Source organism: Amphibalanus amphitrite, unplaced genomic scaffold, assembly GCF_019059575.1.
Source record: "Amphibalanus amphitrite isolate SeventyFive unplaced genomic scaffold, NRLGWU_Aamphi_draft 000622F_arrow, whole genome shotgun sequence".
Classification (NCBI taxonomy): Eukaryota; Metazoa; Arthropoda; class Thecostraca; order Balanomorpha; family Balanidae; genus Amphibalanus; species Amphibalanus amphitrite.
Genome location: NW_024882116.1, coordinates 104,681 through 128,647, shown reverse-complemented (window position 1 = coordinate 128,647; position 23,967 = coordinate 104,681). Strand labels below are relative to the sequence as shown.

Sequence of the window (23,967 nt, the reverse complement as noted above, 5' to 3'; positions counted from 1 at the left end):
TTCATATACCGGAGCACGTGCACACACTCCCACCACGACCAACGGACTCCACTAAAATGGCGCAACACGTGGCCGGAAACAGCTGGCACGCGCATGCGCATATCGCTCTGCGCCGTCAAAACGTGCTAAAGGGCTGGTGATAAGACTCCCAGAGATTTGTAAAGCAGGGCTTAGCTACTTTCTTTGGCGCCAATTTCAAATTTGTTTCCTCTGTAAGCATGTCCGGTTCTATTGTGATACTAACGTAAGCACCATATTCAGCATTACCAACTTCTAAAACACTTAAAATGGTTCTAATTAGAAATCCAGCTTGAAAGAGCACTCACTGATGGACTGGGTACTAGCAGAAGTAGACGGTAAGCTCAGTAGAAGAATAGGTGATCTAAACTTATAATATTTGATGGGAATGTTAGCTATCATTAGCACAGTATTAGCACCATGCTTCTTTGTAAATACGTCGTAGGGTTCTTTTGACGCTAAAATGTGCTACGAATAGCAGCCGTTAGTACCCCAAATGCTAAACTTTTTTTTACAGTGTAGGTAGTATATTGGTAGGTTGAAAGCTTTGAGTTAGAAGGTAAGGTTAGGTCAGGTTAGATGTTCAAAATCTTCACTGGACTTCATCTTCACATTTACCACAGAGTTGACACTTGACAAGCTGTGCCAGCCAATCTAGCAACTAAGTATTCCGCACTAGCACGCACATAGGCTGGAAATGTGCACAATCACACGAAAAAAGGCTGCAAGTTTGGGAACTCTGCACTTATATGGAAACTACACTAATATTCAATGATGTCTCATTTGCCTTCTGAAAATTTCTTAGATAGCATTGCATCAACACTCAACAGTGTCAGCTCATATCACAGCACAGCCATTCGGCATGGCATTTACCACATCATGGCACGCATTGTGCACTGATCCACACAAAATTCACACCACAATTAGTCTGCACTTGCATTGTGCATTGGCTAAGTGCCTCTGCCTGCACATACATCTTGCTGAACTGCCATTCTTAGCAATATAATGTTGCAGCCGCAGGCATTGTAAGCATCAGAAGAGAGCCTGATGTTCTGGAGATTAACGGAGCAGTTTGAACATGCTTGCAAATCTGATGTTATTCATAGGTTAAGCCTGACTTCGAGGAAATTTGAAGAATAATTTGAAACCAGTTGCAATACTGTTATTCTAGCCGTTTCAGTTTCACTTTTCAGCGAGGTTGTGCAGGGCCATAACAAGGCCTTCTTCACTTCAAATAATAATTGCCATTGCAAATCAGAGGCAGAACTGAATACCACAATTATTGAAGAAAATTCTAAAAGTGAAAATCACTGCGACAAAAAGTACTGACGGCAGGAGACGCGATTTCAATAATAGAAATAGCATATCACCCAAAGCTACCTATACCTACTGTAATTTGTTTACCTCGGCCGCCGAAAACACGTGTTTTTTTTTCGACCGACTGCATTCGCCGACTCGCGGCCCCAGATGACGTAATCAACAAATAATTGGCCAATAGAGATATTAAAAAATGATTGTTGGAACAATATAAGAAAAAACAGGTAACATAATACAATTTTATTATTTAATTATGTCAACAATTCGTCTTAACGACCTTAGATGGGGACTTTTTACTTTATGACGTCATGTGTGCCAACAGTTTTCAAGAGGAAGTATAACAGTGGAATAAACCTACCTCTATTTGTAACTTGTTCGCCATTTCTGTCGACATTTGACTGCTACCATATCCCAAACTCTGACTGTACCAGGTGTTCTATATGCTCTGGTTTATATAGCCTTGACCTGGCCCACTAGAAATCCTGAAAAAATCATAAATTTTGGAACAGCCGTTTTCTAGAGCATCAAGTTGTACTGATCTCAGGCAGTTTTGCCAAATTGTCAGGGAACTCAGATTTGTTTTTTCAATAGAAAAACACAATTCTAAAGAATAATGTTTTAACTATTGACAACAAACCTTCGGTTACCTTGAATAGCATAGCATCACTTCTCCACCAAGTCACGGTGTGTTTAAATTGCCCCACCGTGGGGTAATTTGAACATACTGCCTAACATACATACTGCCTTTACCAGCCATAAAAACGATAGTCTCACCAGCACTGATGTTGTTTGACCAATAAACGAATAGGCAGAACAATTCTAAACATACCTTCATTTGAAAAATCAACACAACAACAAAAATAACAGTTGCAGAGTATCAATATCTGCACGCTGCACACCGGTCAGTTGACAGAATTCGCCTCTCTTCAATTAACAGAACGTCTATCATCTCCGTTCGATAAAAACTACCAAACCTTACTTCATCTGTTATAGTGGTGCCAATCGGAACCTGGACATTCGGAGTTCCGATTCTTTATAATGTCCAATTCGGAATTGATTGCACAAAGGTATAGTACAGGGTGTCTCAAAAGTTTTTTTTTTTTTTTAAATATTTTTGATGCCCGACTCGGGCTTTTTGTCGTTAGTAGCACACATTCATACTGGGTTAGTAGGTACACTATATACACGGCAGTGGTACGAATCGTTTTCGGCACCCGCTACGCGGGACAGCCTTGACCGCACGCTTCCTGTCACGTGCCCCAGGTGGCACCGCACTGGTGCGCACGCTGGGGCTATCCCGATTTCTCGGGCCCGGCAGGTCAGAGGGCTGCTCCGGGACATGAAGCGAGGCCGTGCCCTCGGGACATGTCACCGGACCGAAGGATCTGTTTAAAGGCGGATCAGGCCCGTGTACCTGCGGCCGGGGGCGCTGGCTGGCACAGCGGTAATCCCCACGACCGAGCGAACACTCCCCAGTTACTGCCATCTCCTGGGTAGGAACCGGCCGAGGAAAACGCTGCCAGAGGTCAGCTTTGATCCAAGGACCTCCCAAACCAAACGTGAACGCACTTGCCAACTGCGCCACAAGGGTGGTGTGTCTCAAAAGTTCGTTGACACATTTCCCATGCCAATTAAGCATATAAGAATTAAGAACCGGCCAAAAATCTAAGGTTTTGGTGTCTGTGTGTACACTAGACAAATATGCATGCTTTGACAACTGATTCGGAAGGTTGAAAACCAAACCCTTTGCTGTATCTCCAAAAATATTTGCCCATACCGATTTTCGTCGCTCCGTCAGCTGCCGGAGGCTGATAAAAGGTTACCAGCTTTCGAGCCCTTGTAGGGGAATCCCCTGCAGTTTCTGCGTCGGATTTAGGTTTGACGAGCTCCCCAGCAACATCTGCTTCTCCCTGAAAGCCGACAGCTTGCATCGACACCATCCGTGAGTATTTTGTAGGTCTTCTCTGGCGCTAACTCCTTCATGAATGACTGGCGCCGACCTTCCAAGCAACATTTTCCTTTTTCAAAACAACCCTACTCCTGAACAAATGGGAAGTGCCAGGGGCAAATTTTTCGCAGCATATCGTAGCAGAATGTGTCGGCCATCTGTTCCTTAGACACATTTTGCAAATTTTGCAAAACCCAAACGCTCGTCATTCCCCATGCCAAGACCTTCGCTGGGTTCCGGAGTGTTTTCCTCAGGAGAGGTTCTGCTATGTAAACGGCCAAGACCTGTCCATCGTGCGGTTTTGTCCGGATTTTGTGTGTAAAAGAAAGCTATTTGCTCCATATCTGCCTCTTGAGACTTCGTAAGATAAAACTTAACATTAATTGACACTTTTGGAGGGTCACTTGTCCTCGGCATTGACGATTTTCGTGTTATTTTCCCCCAAAACTTAGCGTTATAGATATTATAAACAATTTTAAATGATATTTTGTCTTTATTCTATTATGACTAAGTTTAGCGTTATGAGGAAAATCATTGTTAATACTGTATGAGTCATTTGACATTATCCTCAATCCTTTAAGTAAACTGTAGTGGCAAAAAATACAATACAAAAGCGCTATATTTCGAGCACTGCTCTTTCTCAATCGGTTCGCAAGGTCTAGTATAAGTGCACTTATACTAGTATTAACAATTTATTTTATTATGAACTGCAATTTTTGAAACTGGGTAACCTCTGTCTGTGAGCTTCCAGTCAGTTTTCAATAGTTACGACTGCATTTTCAGCTGCTTTCCGGAGCACGAGTCTGCTGCCGTACAAGGGTCGTTCAAAACGCTGTTAGTCTCGCATGGTTTCGTCCTTCAAAAAAAAAAAAAAAAATAGCCACCGTTTTTATTAGATGATCATCATGTTGTACTCATCCCCGCCGACACTTTGCCATCTGTCATTTCCGACCTAACCATTCCCATCACTCCTGAAGCAGAGAGTTTCTCAGCCGACCCGATTTTGCGACCTCCATTTTCATGCCTGATCCATGGTCACAGGTGAACCCTTTTTGTGAGCTCATGAAGGGTTGAATGCGCTTGAAAACAATGAAACTGCTAAAGGAAGGTTGTTACCAATCCCAAAGCAAAATTTCGATTGTTAATTTCTTGATGATACAGAATTATTGACAAAAAAGCATGGCTGGTACCTGTCAACGAACTTTTGAGACACCCTGTAGTCTGGACAACGTTGGACGATGGCCTGCCACACTTATGCATTTTTATCAAGTAATCTTGCGTCGGCCCCCGGTCAACAGACATGGTAGCCCAAATCTAGTCGGATATGAAAATTATTCTAAATCCATAGACTTTAATGCTAAATTGACTATAATTGAGAAGGTTTTATGAAGATACATGACCAGATACAGAAAAAAGCGAGATGCTATCTTGTAGATTAAATCGTCTACTATCTGCGACTTTTGAAGTGGTTTTCAATCTGAGGTACAGAAATCGTGTTCCCAAGAGACTGAAAGTAGCCATGCTTTACATTAGACCCAATGGCAAAAATTCGGAATCTGACGAAATTGGCCATTTTTACGTCTGATTTATGAAAATTCTGGACAGGATATATAAAAACCCGAGATGCTATCAGGTGGGAAATTCCATTTTCTATTACCGCCTTTTGAAGTGTTTTTCGATCTGAGACCGGCAAATCGTGTTCCCAAGAGACTGAAATTAGCCGAATGTCGCTTTGCCAAATAGTAGTTCCGTATTGCCGTGTTGCCTCCCGTTGCGCAGTGTCTTTATATTTTGCCGTAAAACCGGTCTCAACTCCTTTCCCCGCTTGCTCAGTGATGTTCCATTCTCCTTTGTTAACTGAAAGACTGAGCGAGTGGCGAAAGGAGGAGACAAAGGGGAGATGTGGGGTGGGCGGGTGGAAATCGCTTGTGCTTCGCACTCGTAAAGGAAGATGGCTACCAAGATGGCTACCCAAGAGGTGGCCAAATTCCTGATGCGATGCGGGGTTTACCCATAACGTTATTTATCCATATACATATTATTATTATTAATTTTTTAATAAATTATGAACTGACTTTCGTGCGTCTTAGTACATAAAGCACTTTTGATAAGTGCGATATAGCGACCATCCCAATATCACGTAGTGCCATCTATCTTCCTCCTACGGACCTAAAACTTGCATGGAAGTAGATGTCGCTGCATGTCGTCCAGCCCTCGCGACCGTCTAATGTACCGTGATCGTCGCGAGCTCCGATACGTTACCATTAGCCGAATGTCGCTTTGCCAAATAGTAGTTCCGTATTGCCGTGTTGCCTCCCGTTGCGCAGTGTCTTTATATTTTGCCGTAAAACCGGTCTCAACTCCTTTCCCCGCTTGCTCAGTGATGTTCCATTCTCCTTTGTTAACTGAAAGACGCCAAACACACCAAAGCACGTATATTCTAAGCTCGTTGGGCGAGATCAGGGCGGGGTGCCCGAAGTATCGGAGCGATGTGGGTGAACGGGGGAGGCGCTGGGGAGGCGCAGTGGAGGGGTGTTCAGTGGGAGCGGCGGTCCCGACGATGAGCGGCGTCTATGGCGAGGCAGGCACGCCGGACGTCGAGGCGGGGTCCACGTATGTAGGACGCATAGGTGTGTCCCTGCCACCGGCCGGACGCTTGTATAGTCTGGTCGGGTGTGCCTGTGGCGGCCGCAGCGGTGGCGAACCCGATGCGGAGGCTGTGGGTGGTGAGTTTTCCGGATGCGGAGCAGAGATTGGTTTTCAGCAAGTTGTTGAGCCAAGAAATGGTGGCGTAAGAGCCGGATGCCAGGGTGAAGAGCGGAAGGTCGGCTGGGAGGTGACCCGTGTAGGCCAGGTAGCGGTCCATGGCGCGAACAGGGCAGGCCGATCCTTGGAGTCGGGGTAACGTGACGACATGTCCTTTTCCGGTTTGGTCGGTTTTGGAGGCCGGGATGGTGAGGGTGAGGGCGTCATTGTCAGTGGTGACATGACGGCGGAGACACGTGCGGCGGGGAGAGTAGGCGCTGGCGCTGGGAGCTAGGTACTCACTGCCCCGTAGGGCTCCGAAGAACCCCATTGTCACAGCTGCCCACGCGGCCAGGCGGTCTTGAGTGGGGAGGGCGCCGCGTCGGAGTCTGCGACGGAGTGAAGTGAGAAGAGAAAGAGACATCGGGAGCCGTTTCTTGGTTGGCAGACGGGGCTTCTTGGCTACTGCTCGGAGGGCCAGGCGGACGCGTGCTGACAGCCCCAACCATGGCAGGTTATTGGCCACGTGCCAGTGTCGTATGCCAGCGAGGTGGGCCGTCACTGTGGCTTTGGACGCGCCGCGCAGGCAGAGGTGTGTCACATAGCGCAGAGTGGTGCTCTCCTCGGCAGGAAGTGGGTGAATCGCATGCGCCTGACAGAACTGGCGAAACTTCGCGATGGCGCGACGGTAGATTTTCCTGGTAGCCGGCGCTAGTCCAGCCCGAATCAGCCGTCGAGCCGCCGCGTCTAGATCCGCCAGGCGGAGGCCGCGGTACACTCTGTCGCCGGCGCTGCCAGGAAGGCCGTGAGCGGCCTCGGGAGCGGCGTGGCGGACGTCTCCGCCGCCGGATGGAGGCGGTGGAACCTCGCGACCTGTAACCGGGAGAGGGCATCAGCCGCGGCGTTCTCCGACCCATTGATGTGCGTGACGCGCAGGGCGAAAGAGTGTCGCGCAGCGGCGAACAGTGCCTGTCGTATGAGGGACATGAGACGCGGGTCTTTAGACCATCCCTTCTCCCACGCGCCGACGACACCGGAGTTGTCACAGTGCATGGAGATGCGGAGACCGGACCAATTTGAACCCCAGAGCAGGCAGGCCGCGAGAATGGGGATCATCTCGAGCCAGGAGATGGAGTCCGCCCACTCTGCGGTGGCTTCCAGCCAGGGCGCGGAGAACCATGCCGCCCCGCAGAACCCTCCGAAGCCCACGGTGGAGGCGTCAGTGTACAGGTGCAGGTCGGCCGCGGGTGTCCAGGTGGGATGGATGAGGGGGGCGGTGCCGTTCCAGTCCGGGAGCATTTCGAGCCACCAGTCCAGATCGAGTCTGGTGTCTCGCCTGATCGTCACCCAGTGATGTGGGCGGTGGACAGAGTGAGCGGTGTCTAATAACCTACGAAAGAAACTGCGTCCGGCTGGAATACATTTTGTTGCGTGCACCAGTTTTCCCACTAGACTCAGCAGGCGCCTCTGACGGACGGTGTGGGAGGCTCGGATCTCTCGGAGGAGCGTGATCAGCGCCTGCAGTTTGGCTTGCGGCAGGGAGATGGTCATGTTGGCTGTGTTGAGGACGCAGCCGAGGAGTTCCATCTTTGTGGACGGAGCGCAGCACTTCTGTTCGGACAGAGGGACTTTGCACTGTTCGCAGATGGTCAGGAAGACGTCGTAGGCTCGCTCGCAGTCAGCTGAGTCGGCTGGGCCGATGAAGAAAAAATCATCGAGATAGTGGTGAATGTGCGGGTGAGCGGCGTGGAAGCGGGCTGTGATAGCTAGGATATCAGCCAAGTCGTTGAAAATTGCGCAGGCTGACCGTAAGCCGAAAGGGAGGCGGACGTCATAGAAGAATTTTGAATTCCATTGAAACCCAAGCAGCCAGCGCTGAGATGGGAGGACCGGGATCAGGCGGAAGGCGTGTTTGAGGTCGGCTTTTGCGAGCAGGGCACCGCGGGGCCCTTGTGCGTAGATGTGCTGGATGGCTTCATCCATCGATGTGTACTGCACGGTGAAGGCATCTTTGTCGATGTGGGCGTTGACACTCAGGCCCTCCGGCTGGGATAAGTCGAGAATCAAACGCACGGTGCCATCAGGTTTCACTCGGGCTCCGAGAGGGTTGCAACGGAAAGGAGTCATAGGTGGCGTTGGGAAGGGGCCCATGGTGTGTCCCCTGGCGAGTTCTGCTTCTAGGGCGGCGGTTACGGCAGTGGGGTTGGCGCGGGCCGATGCGTTATTGGGGCGGGAAGTGGAGACGGGGGGACCGGTGTAGCCGATGTCGGCGCCATGCTCAAGGCGGTCGAGTACCGGGTGCAACAGAATGGAGGGAACAGCCGGGGTGGCGAGTTGCCGCAGCGCGGAGACATCGATGGGTGTGGTGGGGGGTGGGGGAGACGAGTCAATTGGGCCGACGGCGGCGATGTCGGAGCTTACCGCGTCTGGGTTTAGTGCCAGCGAGACCTCTGCTGTTTCGGCCCGGTCAGCGCGGGCCGATGGGGGATGGACCCTGGCTGGCCCGGGGCCGCCATCAGGCACTGTCGGGCTGGGTGCGGGCCGCGGCAGATGGTGCAGGCGTGCTGGCGCTTGCACGTGCCCCCGCTGTAGCAGCCGGCTCCGTTGTAGCGGAGGCACAGTTCGTTTGGGGCGCCCCCTGGGCGCTGTGCGGCGGGTCCGGCGTAACGGCTGCTGGCGGCGGCCGTTGGGGCGGCGGGTGGCGGGAGGCCGCCGGCCAATCCCGTGCTCTCCGTGAAGGACGCCGCGTCATGGTAGTCGTCCCCGTATGTGGCCATGTGCGTGCGGGCTCGCTCATCTAGGTCGCGCAGCGCGCTTGTGGGCAGGCTCTCACCCCGGCTCTGGATCCAGAGTAGGTATGTTGCCCATTGCACCGCCGCGGCTGGAAAGAAGTACGTTCTATATGCGGCGATGGTGGTGACACCTCGCATGTAGGCCGCCGGGCTCAGCGGCGGGTATCGCGTCGGCGCAGCGCCCCGCGGTCCGTCCGATGGCGCGTGCGGGAACACCACCGCCTCTACTGAGGCCACCTTGCTGCGGTCGGCCAGTGTCTTGAGGGCTGTGGCGCTGACCGTCGGCAGCTTTAGGCCTCTAGGCGGTGGGGGCTGCTGAGACCGCCGGGGCACGATACTCATGTCCAGGAAGTCCGTGATGGGCTGGCGACCTTGAGCCTTGGAGCGCTTCCGTGACCTCGACATCCGACCGTGGTCGGACGAAGAGTCGGACGGCGTGTCAGACTCGGTCCAGTCGGAGTCCGACGTTCGCAGGGACGGTGAGCGGCGTCGTCGGTATCTTGAAGCCTCTCTGGTGGAGCAGTGGCGCCGCTTCGCTGAGCGTTTTTCCGACCTGTGTCGGTGTTCGCGGCTGGAACCGCGGTACGACTCCGCCCCGTGCCGGGCGGCGGTGCCCTCCGGGCTGGCCGATCGGCGGGCTGTGCGATCGGCGGTCCTGGCCGGTCCTTGGCGGCGGGTGTGGCTGGTTGCTCGTGACGGCGTCACCGAGCGTCGAGGAGGCGTTGCCTCCGGGCTGTCCGAGCTGATGTCCGTAGCGACGTCTTGTGCTGGTGTGCCGAGACTGGCTGGTCCAGGGTCGGCGGGAGGGCGCGGTGCCAGCGCTGCCTGCAGTGCAGCGGACGAAGAGACTGGCCGTGTCTGTTGCCGGCCTGTCAGTAGTGATCGGGGTGGCGAGGTCAGCCGGCGGGCTGTAGTGAGAGGTGTAGGGGACATGGGCGAGCTGGGGCAGCGAGATCGTCCAGCTGTAAAAGCGACGAGGTGAGCTAGCAGGCCGAGTTCGATCAGCGTGCTGGGGCGATGGGTCAGCAAACGGTCTGGGGCACTAAGGTCAGCCAGCGGGCCGGGGCAACGGGCCATCGAGATGGCCGTGTTCAGGGTGTTGAGTGGAATGAGCGATGGGGGGGGGGGGGGGTGAAGAAATAGCTGTGAACATGAGTCGGTAAAACTGTTATGAGGGCTGCTGTTACCATTGCGGAGCAGTGTCAGAAAAGGCCTGCTTCACCGTTTTTGGAAACATAGAAACTTTGTTCTGTGGACCTTTCCACAATTAAAATGACAAATGTTAGTTAGCTGCTGCTTATTATCACAGCAAATGCTGCTGAAAACGCACACAGGACACAACAACCAACTACCTGGTGATGCCTGGTATGTGATTGAACATTCCTGTGTCACCAAACCTTCAAAATTCTTCTTTTATTTTCTTCAAAATTCACAAAATTTGTTCTGTCAGTCAGAAGAACTTTGTGCTGTGAACATAGGTCGCTAAACCACTGTTCTCACGCTGTTGCGGAGTGCTTACAACTGAAACGTGTTAGAATCAATTTCTCGATATTAGCACAAAGTAACTAACACAGATGTTTAGCTGCTTGTTCGGCGCATTAAAGCAAACCATATTACCTGAAAACGTATGAAACCAAACCATATGCAAGCTAGAGAAAGGAGGGAAGTTTAGTCATCATTTGTTGATCTTTTTATTGGATTCATTTATTCGTTTATTTATTTATTTAAGATTCTTTCCAAAAGCGTTGAAAGGAGGTTAGGTAAGACACCTACTCAGTACTGAGTGAACATGTTGGCTATCTTGCTCGGGCTCATCAAGCAATGTTGATATGCAAATTGATGCCTATTGTGTACCTAGATCTCATAACTATTTTTTTTTTTTGATTGTAGTTGGATACTCCTGGATCTAAGGGTCTTTCGGTTTGTCTGAATGTAAGCCGGCTTTTAATAATTGCCAGCGGGCTGAGGGACACAAGGTGTACTGGCCAGCGGGCCAGGCAGTCGGGGCAGCCAGCGGGCTGAGGGCATGAGATCGGCCAGCGGGCCGGGCAGCAAGGGCAGCCGGCGGGCTGAGGGGGCATGCGGTCCGGCCAGCGGGCTGGGCAGCAAGGGCAGCCATCTGGCTGAGGGCATGAGTTCTGGCCAGCGGGCCTACAACAAGGGCAGCCAGCGGGCTGAGGGCGTGAGGTCTGGCCAGCGGGCCTACAACAAGGGCAGCCATCTGGCTGAGGGCAGGAGGTCTAGCCAGCGGGCCTACAACAAGGGCAGCCAGCGGGCTGAGGGCATGAGTTCTGGCCAGCGGGCCTACAACAAGGGCAGCCAGCGGGCTGAGGCAAGAGGTCTGGCCAGCGGGCCTACAAAGAGGGCAGCCAGCGGGCTGAGGCAAGAGGTCTGGCCAGCGGGCCTACAACAAGGGCAGCCAGCGGGCTGATGCATGAGGTCTGGCCAGCGGGCCAGACAGCAAGGGCATCTGTAGCGGGCAGAGGGCATGAGGTTAGCGGGCCGGGGAACCACCTTGTGTAAGGGTCGGTATGGCGTTGGTAGTTTGTAAGGGAGAGGCGTATTAAAAGATACAACTGTCATTGGCGCCAGTGCAGGGCTGGCTAATCGAGGGCGAGGGGGTGGTCAGCGTGTGAGAAGTAGGCGGACCATAAATAAAACTTATCTGCTGGGAATCGAACCCAGGACCTCCTGCGTGGCAGGCGAGCATTCTACCACTAAACCACCAATGCCTTACTGTCCCAGATAAACCTGTGATAAAGTATATCAACACAAACAACCCCATGAGAAAAACCCGGGTGGCAAACACAGACATTGTTGCATAAAGGCGAGATGTTAGCCATGTAAAGGCAGGAGCCATGTAAGTGAGAGCTGTGGTTGCGACGCAGGAAGAGGGGCTAGTATATAGCAAATAGACCCCCGAGTGGGGCCCCGTGTACGATCTCACTGGACGTGCGGCGAAGATGGCGCGCCTTCACAGATGCCATACCGTTAGTTGTCCTCGAATAATTACAAAAGGGTAAAATACCTGGTTGTTTCCGGCGACGCACCATCCTGCCGCGGCAGGTGAGGCAGTTGTAGTGATCAAGGCTTGAAAATACACGTTTGCAAATCGCTAAATCGCTCGTGCTTCGCACTCGTAAAGGAAGATGGCTACCAAGATGGCTACCCAAGAGGTGGCCAAATTACCCATAACGTTATTTATCCATATACATATTATTATTATTAATTTTTTTAATAAATTATGAACTGACTTTCGTGCGTCTTAGTACATAAAGCACTTTTGATAAGTGCGATATAGCGACCATCCCAATATCACGTAGTGCCATCTATCTTCCTCCTACGGACCTAAAACTTGCATGGAAGTAGATGTCGCTGCATGTCGTCCAGCCCTCGCGACCGTCTAATGTACCGTGATCGTCGCGAGCTCCGATACGTTACCAGTAACCCTGTTCTACAGCAAGACAATGGCAGAATTCTAATATTTGATGGAAGATATCTTAGGTGATAATAACCTTACTACTAATTGCAATGCTTCATTGGAAAGCTCAACACTGGCACTATCATCGGTCTTGCATTGCTATTTCACAGAACAACAAGAAATAACGTTTTGAAGCCTTTGCATATTGACTTACTTTTCATCGACGGGCTCGATCCCCATCACCACCAACAATTTTCCGGGAAGTCAGGATTTTGCAGATATTTAAGCAGAATTGCAGAGCTGTGTTAATACTACGGCACTTAAATACACATTTTAAGAAAACTGCTTTCTTTCTTAGCATGAGTTAGTTCTCAGAAACAGCAACATGTCGATATAATGAGGAAAAACAAGTGCAAATGATCACGCAAGAGAGTATCCTTAGCTCCCTAGCAACCACCTAGCAACGTAAGACAAAATAGTAAACAACTCCTGTTGATGTGAGGTACTCAGCCTTGGAAGCACACTAGACGGTCACCATACTGGGCTTCATACTGAATTTTGCATACCAGAATGGATGTTTCCAACTAAAATTATTTTTTCACGAAATTTATCTTTGTTGCCCTACTATTTTTCGTAAAACCGAGATATACAAACTTCATTATATCAAAAATAATATTGTGATAATGAAAACCGCCATATAAAACAAAATGATTGCTGAGATCATGCCTACTAAACTTGGTCCTACCCCCTAATTCAATATACCCTGATCTTGCGTAGCATTGATTGGCGAATGGAAAGCTTGTTAAGCTCTCAATATAATGAACACTTTTCGGCTGGTACAATTATGATAAGCAATATAAATGACGGTTATGAGTGTTGATAGCTGCATAATTTTCGGACATATTTGGACAAATAGTTGACTTTAACCCTCGCACGACCAGGCCATTTCTCATAACACGAACGACCAGGGGGGGGGGGTTGTTACGACCCCCCCCCCCCCCTGGCGTTTCGAAACGGAAGGTCGTAGAGCTTAGCGGAAAAAACCAACGGATTGCTCTCAACGAGATCTCGCGATTGGTGGTATATTTTTTGGTCCTAGGTCAACATTTGACCTACTTTTGACCGGTCAAAGGTCAAATTTTCGGAAAAATAGACTTTTTTCAACTTTCGGCGGCGATTGCGGCAAAACGGTGGGAGATATCGACTTGAAACCTTCACTATCGTGTTCCTTGATCAATTCTCTATCGTTTGGTATGTATTTCGTTTCCCTAGCTCTAAAAATGGCGCGTTGGGAGCGCCGGAAGTCGGCAAGGTCACAGTCGGCGGCAGAAATTCGAAAAATCAAAATTTAAATTTTTGAAATCTGATTGTATTTTTGGATTTGGGAGGTCCATTTGCTCCCTATAGAAGCTAATATTGCTGCATATTCCCATTGAGGTGACAAGAATTAGCAAAATAGTGGTTCGGGCGCTTTTCAAAAATAGTACCGGACGCTGTTCCTCTTGTGACGTCATAGCTCCGTGACCTGACCTGACCCGGTCAAATTTCTTATACCATATGATAGCCAATACCTGCCCCAACATGCATAGGAAGTTTCATCACGATCCATCAACCGATGTCCGTACCACCGGCAGGAAACCTCGGGCGTTGGCACTCAGTTTGTGAAAATCCGGCCGGAGGCTGTACCTCTTATGACGTCATAACTCCGTGACCTGACATGACCCGATCAATTTTTTTTCGGCAAAAGATGCGCAAAGGTTGCCCCAAAGGGTATTGAAAATTTCAGCCCGCTACGACAAGCCGTTTAGCGTGCACTTCGAAAAAACCTCAGGGGGGGGTTGATACAACCCCCCCCCCCCTAGGCGTTCTAGGGTTAACATTTTTGGACGGAAAATCAACGAAAATGTCGGACATTAGACGGATATTAGACGCGAATTTTCTAAAACTGGCATCACTTATCTGCTACTGCTTTGGGTCGAAAATATTGGCAAAAAAACTGGGAGCGTTGTTTTTTTCGGAGCTATCCCTATCTTCATTGAAATTCTCACACTAGGTATGTTCAAATTACCCCACGCTAAAAGTTATTTTGCCATTTTTGAAAACAGGGTTCAAAAAAAAATTCTCGATTTGAAGGCACTGATTAGGTCATTGTACAACAAAAGCCGTTGCATATTAGGCGCTAGCAATGCAAGATTTTGCGCTGCAATGAAGTTGCAATGACGTGTTGTTAGGCGTTTTTCCTTGCGAAATTTATTTTTTACACTGTGCCTCATCATCTTCATTCCCTGAAACTTTAAATCCCGTTCATATGATAGCCCTTTTAGTTACGATAATTTCTCTCATGGTCTTATTGTCATGCCACTTATGGATTTTTCCGTCATTTTGTGTTATTCACACTATGTTCAAATTGCCCCACATGTTCAAATTACCCCACCTTACCCTACTTCACTCACAGCTCTTACGGGCTAAGCGGCTAGGTTCAGACAAGCAGGCACAAGAACGGGGAATGAAGCTCATAGAGACACTTTTCAAACACAACGGGTACCCAAACAAACTGATTCAAAGAACCAAACACAAAATCATGCACCACACACAGAAAAGTAGGTAACAAACGTGACAACGCTGGGCGCAACAAAAACAAAAATGACACGACCTACATATCACTCCCATACATAGACGAAACACTTGCGCGTCGAGTGAACGGTGCGGTGCGCTCGTGTGGTCTGAATGCACGGGTTGCATGGGTCAGCGGGAATACAGTGTCTAAACACATGATCAGGTCAAGTCTTGAAAGTCCTCCCTGCCCTGCTGGAGCCAAAAGATGCCACACGTGCGAGGCGGGGCTCCGTGGTCGTTGTCATACAAAAAATGTGGTCTACAAAATCACATGTAACCTGTGCGATGAACACCCCGCGGTGTACATCAGCGAGTCAAAAAGACTTGTCCGCGAAAGATATAACGAGCATCTTCGAGATGCTAAAAACCAGACCAAAAACGCCCCCCTCGGTGACCATGTGACACTGAAACACCTATCTCGTAGTATATCATCGACCTCATTCAAAATTAGTATTGAGAGAGTATGTAAAGATGTAGCTGATTTGAAAATAGCAGAATCTATTGAGATAAGAAACCAAAAACCATGCTTAAACACACATACCTCATCCTGGCCCCTCCTCCATCCCCCTCCATATACGCCCACATAAATTCAAATCATTGCAATATATGCCAAGTCACTCTTCTTTTCCGCTCATTTACAATTATTGTCCGTGTAGTATAATAGTTTTCAGCAAGTATATAGAAATAAAATTAAAGTACTCGGCTTTTCCGGACAGTTTCGTGACTGTATTATTGTCACTTCGTCAGCGGCATATGCAAGTAATATAAACATTTTCGAAATCACATTTTCAAAACACAAGTAAATAAAGCGCACTCGCTTAAATCTTCACACATTTTTCCTTTTGACCCGCTTCCATCCAGACAAATCCACACAACCCTCAGGTCATCCCTATATAGCAAGAATTACTAACAATAATTGCAGCCATTTGCTGTGACATGACATATGTGATACGACATAGTATCAGACCGTTACAAGACAGAGCCGCCAAATGTCACTACTACACCTTACAACTTACATACAGTCACGCCTACGCCAATTTCTTATTGAGCCCGCCCTGACCCCTATGCGTATTAAAAAGTCCCACCCATCTCTGTTCCCGTATTCTTCTGTATGTAACCCAATTCCTCCAAACCTTTTCTAGTCCGACAAATTTAGCGTTCGACAAGTGATGGCCCTCACCATTGAAATGCGCCACTGGTAATTGTTGGTATTTGGTTTGGTATCGGTATCACGATTTTCCGTAGTTGACATCACTATGGGGGCGCCACTATGGCCTTCATGAGCGCCCCTCTTTGCATGTGGGCGCCCCTATACTATCATATGCCTAAGAGGCACCCCTAAGGGCCTCAGAGACCAATAGGGTGCCCCTCTTTCGCATGCAGGGGCCCCTATTGCCATCACAGGCGCCCCTCTTTTGCATTGAGGCGCCCCTATGGAGTTCATAGGCGCCCCTCTCTCGCATGTAGGCGCCCCCATGGCCTCAGACGTCCCAAGTTCATAGGCGATGGGACGTCTGAGGGATGGCGCTCCTATTGCAGTTTTTTTCTCACCACGATCTGTTGAGCGTGGTTACGACCCTGGCCCGTGAGGGCGCCTTTTGGGCCAAGGGGCGCCCACCAAAGTTGAGGGGGGGGGGCAAACGGGATGTTGGGGTAGCAAAATTTCAAGTTGGGGGGGGGGGGGCAGGTGCCCCCCCAAAAGTATACAAAGTTACGCCCCTGCTTGCACACCATGTGTAAAATTAATGACAGAATAGTCATACCAAATTTCTTTTCCGCTATTTGCGAAAAACCTCAGGGGGCGGATAACCGCCCCCCCGTCGGTGCGCGGGTTAACCCGCGCCCGGCTGGGGGTCCTGGATTTCCACGCCCTGCTGGGGGGGGGGGTGTTTGAACACCTCCCCCCTTCTAACTCGGCTCCTGGGCCACGTAGCGATACGCGGAAGGCGGCGTTCGAAAGAGCGTCAAAAATAATGACGAAATCACTTCGGTCAATTTTTTGGTCAGGTCAAAGGTCAGGTCACCAGAGGTCATTGAAGGCAAAATTTCGCCGATTTTCAGGTCGAACGTCGATAATTTCCAAGAAGCCAACACATAACTCGGGAACCGATAGAGCTACAGCGCCGCGAAAAAGCGCATTCGATAGCCCTATTAACGCCCTTTCTGAGTAATTCTCTCAGATTTGACCTAACGTCAACGGTTTTGCCTGCAGGGGGCAAAAACTGCGAAAATAGCCGTTTTTTTCGGAAACAGTTTTTCTGCAATAACTTTTGACCCAAGCCTTGTACGAGCTTTTGTTTACCGGCATCGTATTCCTCTCGTCAAGACGCATCGAATGAACTATAACTTGACCTTGAAAGGTCAATTTGAAAATTTGACCTCAGGTCAAGGTCATGACCTGACCGGAAAGGGTCATGTTGCATACCAGTCGATCCGTATCGTCGAGCTGAACACATATAAGGCGTTTTCATCGCTCTAGCATGCCTCTATCAAAAGTTATTTGCGAAAAACTGTTATATACAATTCGTGACCTAAGATGACCTCAGGGCATAAATAGGGGTCACGGACACCATTTTCATGTTCAGTGTGTCTAAACCACTTGTAATTCAGTGTTTGGGAGTGTTTATAATGTCTTTCGTCCAAAAGAGGCGCATTTCAATTTTCTCCCATTGACTTTTAATGGGGAGGTCGCAAAATTGACCTGACCTTAGGTCATCGATATCAAAATTCTGAGATATACATTTTGTACATGCTATTGCTCTTAGCAATCGCTGAAAGTTTCAAAGCGATCGGTCACTCGGTGTAGCTATAACAGACATTGAAACTTTTTATGAGGTGAGGTCACTTCAAGTGACCTGGTGACCTGACCTTGAATGACCTTGGTCTAAAATTTTCACAACATGTGTAGAATTGATGTATGATAAGGTGTGCGCCGCCGTTTTTGAGATATTCGCAAAAAACCACAGGGGGGGGGGGTGTTCAAACACCCCCCCCCCCCAGCAGGGCGCGGGTTAAAGGTAGAATATGACATTGTGGGTCTCAGGGTAAATGGGTGCGTGTTCGGAGGAAAGGAAATTACCCACAATGAAAGAACGAAATAAACAGCGAAACGATGGTTAGCTATGGGTTAAACTGGGAGAAAAACGTGAGAAATAAAACTAGGAACTCGTCGAAATACTCAGCCTCTCTGACACTCTGCGTACGGATACTAAATTTATATTTGAACTGAGAGCACGTGCCAAAAGCCATAAAGTTCAAAACGAACAGGAAGTCAACGGGGGCGGAACTACACAGCCAAAAATAAAAACACTTTTTTACATAATCAAAAACGAATCGAGCATATGGAAACGACGAATAGTCAATCTAGAAATTACAACAAATTAAAGCAAGGACAGATATTAAATACGGTTGAAAACTATAAGACAGAAGTGACGATAATAACGAATTTACAATAATATAAAAGAGGAAAACAAACGTTCATGAAAAATAACAAACACTGCGCGAGGCGGCGATTGGCGGCGCAAAGGGCGGCCAGGCTGGGCGGACACGCCGCAGCTAAATTACCGGCGCTAGCGCGCCACAACATTTTTTTCCAGAAAATCCTTTCGTCCATTAAACGTCAATCAAACGCAACCGTCAGGGGTAAACTTCGATCGTGAATACGGCCACAAAAATAGCCCGTTACCCGTTACTCTTACCCCTACCTTAACCCGTGGTTGTGTGAATACGTCCACTGGAGGCTAAACCGTTGACCTGAGACCAAATCTGAGGATATGGCAGCGAAAGAGCGTTGAAAGAGCTATCGAATGCTTTTCCTGCGACGCTGTAGCTCTGTTGGTTTCCGAGTTATACTCCGGTTTTTTTTTTTGAAAATTGTTGAAATAGGCAAAATTTGACCTTTGATGACCTTTGGCGACCTGACCTTTGACCTGACCTAGTGAAGAGTTTTCGACACTATTTTGACGCTCCTATTTCGAATGCCCCTTGCCGCGTGTCGCTACGTGGCCCAGGAGCCGAGTTAGACGGGGGTGTTCAGACTAGTGGTGTCAATCGGTTACCAAAATTTCGGTATACCGATACCGAACCAATACCGATTCGGTGTTCGGTATTTTATACCAAAAGCATTTGGTATTTTGTCGGTATTATGAAAGTCAACTACTGTCATAAAAATTTGAAAACATATTTTTTATAAACCTTCTGAGCTCAAATTTGATTTGCTAAATGACATTGGATGAAGAAAAAGGACATCATGACACATTTCTCCCAAATGCATGATGTCATAAGAAAGGGGCAAACATGTTAGGTATCTGTAACATCAAACACATCAGTCTACCAATGTTAAATGGCAACTTATCAGTGCTAGCAAATTCCAATTCCATGAGGATAATTATCTTACAAAAAAAACTAATGTGCAAGACATAAACATGTATCAATGTTTAACTCACTGTATCCTGGAAAACATACTTTAAATGGACAGTATCATCGAAAAAAATCAATGTATGGAGCTGATTTTTTTTCTACTAGCATTTCTTATTTTTCTGAATCAGAAAAACATAGTTTGAGGACCGAACTCGGTGAAAAATATTTTTCATGAGCGAGTCATTTTCATGAGCGAACCACCACTACAAGCATGGCCGCCACTTTCGAAGCCTGCGAAATTACTACAGAACTGGCGCAGATAATACATTATTGACGCTACGCTTACGCGGCCGCTCTTCTGATTGAGTTGTCGTTAGGGAAAGGCAGCATAAGGTATTGCCCAGAAGATATCACGTGACAAGCTGAAGGAATTCCTTCAAGCTGAAGGAATTCCTTTGTTGAGCCGCTAGAATCCGAAGGAAACAGCGGAAATTGCCTACGACTATTTAATGAATTTAACGGTGATGAATAAGTGCGAAAAACGTTTTGGCTTTATAAAATTTGATGAAATGACCAGGGTATAAGTTTTATTACTGGCGGTCAATTCAAAACGGCGCAAACATTTAAACAGTGAAGATAGTGAAGCACGATTCAAAGTGTAGTACACCTTTCGTACTTTGAGCGGCGATAGCGGGATAACGGTGTGGAGCTTCGAGGATCGGTCTTCAGTTCCCGGACCAGAAAGGTGAGGCCTATGCAATGTCAAATTTCATCAAAATGGTGATACTGTCCCTTTAACTACCTTACTCAAAATTTCCCAAGCATTCATTAGTAACAAATTTGACTTTGTTTTGATGAGTCTGTGATTGATCTTGACCTTGTCTTGCTCTCCATTTCACTGCAATGCAGTTACATTATCCAAAAGTCAAAACCCTGTTTTTATAGCACTAGCTTCACCATTATCATCTAATATTGAAGGCAGCATTTATCACTTTATCATCACCCCACAAATTCTCAACTTCGCTCAACTTCAAAAAGATCCTGTGGATAATTTATTTTCTTTAATTAGTGTTCTCTTTCCTGCTCTCCTCAACAGATAGGAATCGCTAGCAATGTAATCAAAAGCATTCCTAAAATATAATTGGGTCTTAGCTTGATTCGCAAATACCAGTTTAAAAACTGAACACAACTAAGAACTTTTTAATGTCGCAGCTGCGCCAAAACCCGATGTACCTCAATAACTAATAAAGATAATTGGGCAACTTTGTTTTTCTGGTTCATCATTTTTTATCAATAATAGCTTAGAATCTTTCTTGAATTAATTTTGAGATGCGAAAATATGAACATCATGTTCATAACTTACGTGTTCTTAAGCAAAAAAGAAAAAACTTTGTTTTATGCAGTTCCGTGCGTTTCGTGCCTAAATGCAAATGGCCGCCGCCTGCAAGGCTGCCATTGTGGAAGAGATGCCACGTGACACGTGTCAATGATTCCGTAAAATTATGGACATTTTACTTAGCTTTCATCGCGATATCATTACAGTGGTGTCTGCTATCTATCAGTGTGCCTCGTAAGTAATTATTTATCAAGATTTGTTGTGTTAAACATTTGTTTATGATGAAAAATTGGCTGCGTCACTATCGTCACCATCACTACTTGAGTTGAACTGTAGGTATCATGGATTTTGTTTACATTAATGGTATAGCCTTGCCCATCATTGTCATTTGGTTACCATTTTTGGATCATGATAACACACGTAACCCTGTCTTGACTGGACTTGAATTGAATGACTTGAATTGAAAGGACGTTTGATGGTTCAGGCATGGATGAGATTCAGGGTTCAAGTTCTTGTCCTATATCACCTCATGCAGATGACTTGAATCCACATCCCAGTTAAGTTACTGACCTGAATATTTGTTCATAGTTGCACAATACAGTTATATTTTTTGCAGTGGAAATAATTTAGAGATTTCCTGACTTGTTTTGGTTGCCTTATCTTAAAGTATTGCCTTTCAGTGCTTATCATTTGTTTTGAAAAAGTTTGAAGCATTTGTTTGATGATTCCCTGAATTCGGTACCTAGTCGGTATTTCACCCTATTTCTGCAAATCGGTTCGGTTTTGGTATACTCTCAGTAGTTTTGGTCGGTATCGGTTTGGTATTGGTTTCCAAAATTTCTGAAATTGACATCACTAGTTCAGACCCCCCCCCCCCCCCCCCCACCCGGCCCGGCGTGGATGGCGCCGAGTACTGCACCAGCCCGGCGCGGGTTAACTTGGCGCGTGACAACACAGCCGGCTCCCAGTCAATACGAACACCCGCCGCTTCAAGCTTTGTGCATGCGTGCGTGCGTGCGAGCGTGCGAGCGTGTGCGCATTAGTGCATACTGCATACTCACTGGATGGGAACTCCAAAATTTCAAATCCTCGGTAAGTCCGAATGAATTGCTCCTCAAAACACTGAAACTTGTCTTGCGGTTCCGGAAAAATATGAAAATTGAAGTCATCCTGGCCCCTGAAAATGAACATATGCTTGATTATTTGAGAGCAAGCCGGGGGAAAGGGGTAAATCCTCCACTTTTGTCAGGAAATGTACAAAACTGAAAACACAAATTCATATGGTACGATACTTGTTAAGTTTTAAAATGAGGCCGTGGTCTTAGGACGCAAAAGCAAAACTCGTGAAATTAAGCATTCAGTTCAGAGTAAGTCGGTCGTTTCGACACAACGTAAGTTCCGCAAACACTTAAGGGCAGAGGAAGAGAGAGAAAGCACCATCTCGAAACGTAATTTTAGTTACACATTGCTGGCAAGTTTCTGGCTCGAAGTAATGTTAACAACACATTCAAGGAACACAGCGGCGGCCGCAAACCCAATTTAGGGAGCCTGGCGATCACCGCTCGTGTGAGAGATGCACTACCCAGACCGTCAACGATTAGCGATACCGGGTCGCCCTGGCGAACTTTTGGAACGTCCTTAAGATCAGGACGAACAGAAGTCCGGAAGCACTCAAGTGCCAAAGTGCCAATGATTCCAGCAACACAACCACAGCTAAGACCGCTAAAGAAAACCGCGAGTAGCTGCGGGACAACTCCTGGCAGCGCGTCATCTCGAGGCTCGAGACACACCCGTGGCTGGCAAGCTCCCCGGACTGGACCCCACCGAACTTCTTCCTGTAAGTCCACTTCAAGTCCAAGGTGTATCAGAGCCACTCAAGAAGTCCCGAAGACCTCGAGGATGCAATGAAGTCGGCGGCGCACCGCCTGCCGTTTTAAGTGTGCCGTGCTGCAACAGAGGCCGCGCTACGCCGGGCTAAACTGTGCATCGATCGAAACAGTGCATCGATCGAAATTTACGCTCCGTATGTGAAGTGGGCCTTTAAGCAAAAAAATTCCGGCAGGCGGCTATTTTCAGACATGTGCTTGGATCCGGAAAAATGGATCTGAGATCCGATCCCATGGATCCCGATCCGAGATCCATTCAGATCATAGATCCAACCCCTCAATTTTGTCGAGGGATCTACTGAGATCATAGATCTGACCCTTCAATTTTGTCGCTAGATCCACTCGGATCATAGATATGGCTCACCAATTTTGTCGTGAGATCCATGGGGTCATAGCTCATAGGTGCTCAAAATGTTAACAACTGTCTTTCATAAGAAGTTATGAATACCAAAGTATGGTTAGAAACAAACAATCTTACACAAAGACCATATTAGTAAAGGCATCCAGTTACATTATACAGAATACAAAAAAGGAGGCTCATGACGGTCACAACTTGAGAGAATTGATTGACATGAAGATTGTTCACATACCAACAGAAAAGTTTGCATTAACAATTAACATAAAGGTAAGTCAAAGTTATGACTAATGAACAATTACATTACTAGGTACCTACCACATCTGACATCACAATTCATGTTAGAATCTTCATAATGATATTGATAAGACAATATTGCATTAGACAACCATGAGGATTTCCAGTTTCCAGCTAACACAATTGATTGATAAACAATAAAAGATGATACTGACACATGTGGCTTGGTTAGGTAAAGGTATTTCAATCTATTGAAATAAATATTTGATAAAATAAACTGAGGGATAAACAAAAGTATAAAAATATTCAACAACCTACGGAAGCGATGGGAAGCGAAATATCAATTGTAATGGCCTTGGATATTTACCGTAAAATGATTATTCAGTATCTAAATAGAACTTGTGACGTCATTTCAAATAATAAATGAGCTAAGCGTTCTACCTTCGAGTATAATGAAAATAAATAATAAAAAAATCAAACTGGAAATTCAAAAGTCTAGAGTTTTTTCAAAAGAATGTTCATTTTTTCTGCCTCACATAATTTTACGATACGATTGTTTGTGAATATCATCTTTGTAGCGTTGAATTTAATGACGTAAACGTAAGCTGAAACGGTATTACATGGCCCTGAGCTGGGTGTGCGCCTTGCATCTCTATTTTATTCACTTTTCAAAAGAATCACAATATCTTACGGCATTAGTTTGAAGGGCCTATTACGGGGAATCTTTTGCAATCATTACGGTTTTAGTCAAATAAAGATTTTTCATTGGTCAAACGATAATGACGCAATAAAACAATACTACCAAAACGTGAGCTGTGAATTTCGTTTGTCTTTTTTTTGGGAGGCTCTCTCATAACCAAAGCACAGCATGGCACCACACGTGGCACGATGCCAAAAGTAGGTAATCTGAAGATGTTGATGCCATTTTTGAACTTGT

At 47.3% G+C, this 23,967-nt stretch overlaps 1 protein-coding gene across 1 annotated transcript in view; it reads right to left on the bottom strand.

Moving 5' to 3' along the window:
• The window catches only part of LOC122363471, a 173,518-nt gene that overhangs the window by 45,485 nt on the left and 104,066 nt on the right, over positions 1 to 23,967 (bottom strand). The window contains exon 5 of the mRNA XM_043332763.1: positions 21,614 to 21,729. Within this exon, the coding sequence (XP_043188698.1) occupies positions 21,614 to 21,729 (116 nt within the window). The remainder of the gene's footprint in view (positions 1 to 21,613; positions 21,730 to 23,967) is intronic.